General features: G+C 38.3%; 1 protein-coding gene across 1 annotated transcript in view; it reads left to right on the top strand.

Moving 5' to 3' along the window:
* Positions 1–5560, top strand: part of LOC128247661 (cilia- and flagella-associated protein 54-like) — a 67812-nt gene that overhangs the window by 46427 nt on the left and 15825 nt on the right. The window contains exons 19-20 of the mRNA XM_052967653.1: positions 1305–1407; positions 2753–2840. Of these exons, the coding sequence (XP_052823613.1) occupies positions 1305–1407; positions 2753–2840 (191 nt within the window). The remainder of the gene's footprint in view (positions 1–1304; positions 1408–2752; positions 2841–5560) is intronic.

The raw sequence follows: 5560 nt of genomic DNA, 5'->3' as shown, positions 1-5560 counted from the left end.
ATACACTCAGTGGGTTGTCAGAAATAGGGTAAAGGATGACTCGTCCAAGAAAATGACATTCTTCCACTGCGCTCGGGACCAATTCTGTAGTTTTTTACTCCACTCTAAATGCTTTGCAATGTTTGTTTTTGAAAGTAGTGGTTTTCTGATTGCAACCCTCCCATGAAATCTGGCTTTGTGCAGCTCCTGGTGAACAGTTTTTTGTGGAAACTGGGTTTTTGAGGTGGTCATTAAGCTCTGCAGTTATTTTGGGAGCTGTACTTTTGTGATCCTTTCTAACAATTCACGTAAGAGCCTGACAGTCCCTATCTAAAAGTTTTGGTTTCCTTCCAGAGTTTTGTTTCGACAAGGAGGTTTTTCTCTTTTTCTCAAAGGCTGTCATTACTTTTGAGACAGTACTTCTTGATACACCAAACATTTTAGCTGTTTTCGTTACGCTAGTGCCTGCCATACTAGCACCAATAGATCTGTCACTCTAATGAATTTTAATTACATTTTTGTGATGATATCTGAAAAGAAACAGCAATTTTAGAAAAACATATTAAGCAACGCTAATGATAAATCAAAAAACATGAATATAAACAGGCATTGGATGGTTTTATAGCTAATTTAAAATTATGATGCTATGATGTTAGGTGATTCCTTTATTTTGTCCAACCCCAGTATATTCTAATGAATTAGGAACATTCCACATACAGTATTCACTACACCGCCTCATTGACTTGTGTGTGTGTGTGTGTGTGTGTGTGTGTGTGTGTGTGCCTGCCTCTCTAGGTGGGAATGTAGAAAGTAAGTAAGCAGATGTGTGCCTGTGTCTTGTGCATGTTTTGGTGTGATGCACTGATACATAAAGTTAAAGGTTTGGACACCTATCCAATAATCCTGCTCCACACATATCAACCTCACCCCACTTTTGCTGGCAATGACAACTCTGTGAGAATATATGTGTGTGTGTGTATGTAAAAGGGGAGGTATGTGAATGTGTGTGCATGTGTGTTGTGTGTGTGTGTGTGTGTGTGTGTGTGTGTGTGTGTACATGCAATGGAAGTGGGATGGTTCATCTTTGTTCGCTTAGTATTTGGGTTTATTTTTTATTTGGTTGAATCTTGGCTGGTTTTTTTTTGTTGGTCAGTTATTTTTAGCATTTTGACAGAAAAAAAAAATCATTCTAAAATTGTTTTTTAACGTAAGCATGTCCAAAGAAGTCGAATGCTTACACAGAGCAGGTTTTACAGCCACATCATCCAAACCGACCGGGTGAAACCGGGCTTAGCTGCTAGTATATATACATATTTATATTGCAGGTAAAGTTCAAAGATTGCTGTGCAGAAGCATCCCATCAATTATACCAATCAGTTCATTTATTGAGGCAATTAAAGTTGATTATTCTGCACATCATAATATAGTGTAAGTCTTTACTACATTTTCAAATTTCTTTATTGGTCTTAATTTTTATTCTAATATTTCTCTTAGGCATTGCAAAACTAGTAACCTGGTATTGAACTAAATATACATATGCTTCAGAACGAAGCATTAGTCAAGTACAGAGCAGTAATAACAAAATGACAACGAACGAATAAATGATTATCTTATGAACTTCATTAGCTCACACCTGTTTCTGCTATTAGATGCAGTGGACTCATATAGTTGAGTACCTGAATAACACCTTACAGGGCCTCGAATTTTTATTTTATATCAATACAATATTCAGGATATATAATAGGCCATTAGTATATTGGAGAATAAATAGAATTATTATGTTTATGCAGTAGAAAGCCATGAAAGATAATTTGTGGCACTCAATTTAGTAATTAATACATGTGTGTTATGTTTCTGCTGAGTTTAATACAACATTGGCTTATTTACTATGAGCCTTACTTTTGTAAGTTGAAAATGATGAAGAAAGAAAGCAGCAATTATTCCAGAAAGATGAATTTTCTTCTGAGACCATTATGTTTCCATTTTATTGAAATATATTTACAAAAAAGGTAATTTCTACTCATTGAAGTTGTTGATTAGCTGGTAAATAACACTGTGTAACATGATTTTTGTCCTTGGGTAGCAACTGTTATTTTCTATTTGCTTACCCCTAGAAAGTATGAAAAATGGCCAACGTTTCCTTCAAACTTTGCTTTTGTTACATTTATTCAAACCCCAAAGAATCCCTCTCAACACATAGCTATGATGCTCCCCACTATTCCTCCCCATGATCAGAGATGCACATATTGTCAGGCACTAAGAGACATGCTCAACTGGTTAAGGTCAAGCAGTTGACAAGCAAATCTGTAATATTGAGCAGAATATTTGCCATAATGGTATTTCTGCTTCAGCAACTCAGCACTGAATATATCTGAAATGTAATGGAAAATAGGTGAGTTTCATTTTGTTGATGTCCAAGTCACAAAATCAAAGTTTGAAGGGAATAATAGTCATTTCCTTTGATTTCTAGATTGAAGCAAATAAAAAATAACACTTATTAACCAAAGACAAAAAAAAAAATTAAAACTTTGTTACACTGTGTAATTAAGGGTTTACCTCAGGGTTAACTTTGATTTCTTTTTTCTCTTAGGTTTAATAAAATAAGTACCAGTCAAGTACTGATGTTGATTTAATCTTCAGTTTCCTTCCCAAGATGTATAGCTTAGCACCTATTTAAGCTGAGAAAAATAAATTAAAAAATGAACCAAATGTTTTTTATATGTGTGTGTGTGTGTGTGCTTATTATGAAAATAATCCCATTTCTTCGCTTCAGATTGACAAAGAGTGCCTACCTTGAGATAAGCCTGGTTTGCTTTTCTTACTTAAAAGAACCCACTATCTTCCAATGCCAAAGAACAAAAGTAAGTTGCTTATTTAACTTAACCCTTGAAGAACTTACAAAATATACTTTTTCAATAATGTCTAGCATGGCTGTGTGGTAAGAAGCTTGCTTCTTAACTACATGGCCCTGGGTTCAGCCCCAATGCATAGCACCTTTGGTAGGTGTCTTCTGCTATAGCTTCAGGCTGAACATAGCCTTGTGAGTGGATTTGGTAGATGGAAACTGATAGAAATCCATTGTGTGTATATATATATATTATCATCATCTTCATTTAATTTCTGCCTTCCATGTTGGCATGGGTTAGACAGTTTGACAGAGGCTGGTTAGGCAGAAGACTGCACCAGTTGTCAGTGTCTGTTTTGGCTGGGTTTTTTATGGTTGGATGCCCTTCCTAACACCAACCATCCACCAGAGTGGACTGAGTGATTTTTACATAGCAACAACACCGAAATGTTATGAGAAAATGTTAGAGAGTACAGACGTGAGCACTACAGTTAGTGAGTACAAATGTGAGTACAACAGTTAGTGAGTACAAATGTAAGCACAACAGTTAGTGAGTACAAATGTGAGTACAACAGTTAATGGGTGCAAATGTGAATACAACAGTTAGTGAGTAAAAATGTGAGCACAACAGTTAGTGAGTACAAATGTGAGTGCAAGCATGAATACAACAGTTATTGAGTACAACAGTTATTGAGTACAACAGTTAGTGAGTACAAATGTGAGCACAACAGTTAGTGAGTACAAATGTGAGTACAACAGTTAGTGAGTACAAATGTGTGTGCAAACATAACTGAGTATAAGAGTTAGTGAGTACAGGTGTTAATGAGTACATCAGAATGGTAATTGGCAGAGTCAGAAAGGCTGCTGACGTCTTTTAAGAAATGCAACATGATGCAAGGTGTAGCCTCCAGTGATCAGCCAGGGTGAAGTGGGATAATACAGGATATAGTGCATAACGGTAGGGAGACTGTGATGAGAGATAATTCTCTCTCTGAATGTGACCATCACCCATCATAGATAACATTCCAAGATGATCTGGTGGTACCTAATAACAGCTGGGGTGTACTGAGGTAAAGTAGAATATAGTGTAGGGACAGTGCTATGAGAGAGCAATCTTTCCTTGGATGTAACAACTAGTCTGTCACAGGTGCATGGCTCAGTGGTTAGAGTGTCAGGCTCACAACCATGAGGTAGTGAGTTCGATTCCCAGACTGGGCTGTGTATTGTGTTCTTGTGCAAGACACTTTATTTCACATTGCTCCAGTTCACTCAGCTGTAGAAATGAGTTGTGATGTCACTAGTGCCAAACTGTATTGGCCTTTACCTTTCCCTTGGATAACATCAGTGGCATGGAGAGGGAAGGCCAGTATGCATGGACTTCTATAAACAACTTTGCCTGGAGTTGTGCTTTGGTGGGTAACTTTCTAGGTACAATCCCATGATCATTCATGACAAAAGGGGGTCTTTATGTGTATGTATGTATGTATGCATGCATGTGTGTGAGTGTGTATCTGTCCCCCACCTCTGCTTAACAACTGGTGCTGGTGTGTTTACATCCCTGTAACATAGTGGTTTGGCAGAAGAAACTGATAGATTAAGTTTTTTTATTATGCGCCCTTTTAAAGCCTAGCCAGGCTCATGGGCCCGGTTTCCCGGTTTCTATGGCGTATGTGTTCCCCCCAGCTGGACGGGACGCCAGTCCATCGCAGCGTTACTCAAGAAACAGGAAGAAAGAGTGAGAGAAAGTTGTGGCGAAAGAGTACAACAGGGGTCGCCACCACTCCCTGCCAGAGCCTCGTGGAGCTTTTAAGTGTTTTTGCTCAATAAACACACACAACGCCCAGTCTGGGGATTGAAACCGCGATCCTCCGATTGCGAGTCCGCTGCCCTAACCACTGGGCCATTGCGCTTCCACTGATAGATTAAGTACCAGACTTTAAAAATGTCCTGGAGTTGAGTAAACTTCTTCAAAGCGGTGCCCCATCATGGCCACAGTCAAATGACTGAAACAAATAAAAGAATAAAAGAAAGTATATTCAAAGGGTGTGTATTAGTTGGAAAACTTTAGGGATGTAAAGTGAAAAAGCTATGTAGTGTTAAAAAAGTGAAATCTATGGGAAGTTTAGATAAAAGACAAGATTGTTACAATGAAATGTCTGGATTAAAAAAAAAAATCCTATTTGAAGCAGATGTTTCATGTTAGGGAACATTTCCAAACTGGACTACTTTCATTATTTGTTTAAGGATAGGTGCCATTGATTGGTACAGACATATCTCAAAGAATCTAAGATGTTGAATTGAAGTTGTAGCATTGACAAAGAAACTTTGGATGGTGAGCAGGATTAATCATGTTCTCTAAGACAACATTGAAAAGGTTGTATAATAAATATCTTATATAGGTATCATAGTGGAGGTGCAATGGCCCAATGGTTAGGGCAGCGGACTCGCGGTCATAGGATCGCAGTTTTGATTCCCAGACCAGGCGTTGTGAGTGTTTATTGAGCGAAAACACCTAAAGCTCCACGAGGCTCCGACAGGGGATGGTGGCAAACACTGCTGTACTCTTTCACCACAACTTTCTCTCACTCTTACTTCCTGTTTCTGTTGTACCTGTAATTCAAAGGGTCAGCCTTGTCACACTGTGTCATGCTGAATATCCTCGAGAACTACGTTAAGGGCACACATGTCTGTGGAGTGCTCAGCCACTTGCACGTTAATTTCACGAGCAGGCTGTTC

This window comes from Octopus bimaculoides, chromosome 4 (assembly GCF_001194135.2).
Source record: "Octopus bimaculoides isolate UCB-OBI-ISO-001 chromosome 4, ASM119413v2, whole genome shotgun sequence".
Taxonomy (NCBI): Eukaryota; Metazoa; Mollusca; class Cephalopoda; order Octopoda; family Octopodidae; genus Octopus; species Octopus bimaculoides.
Note: the sequence above shows the minus strand (reverse complement) of the source record. Positions and strands in the feature narration are given on the sequence as shown.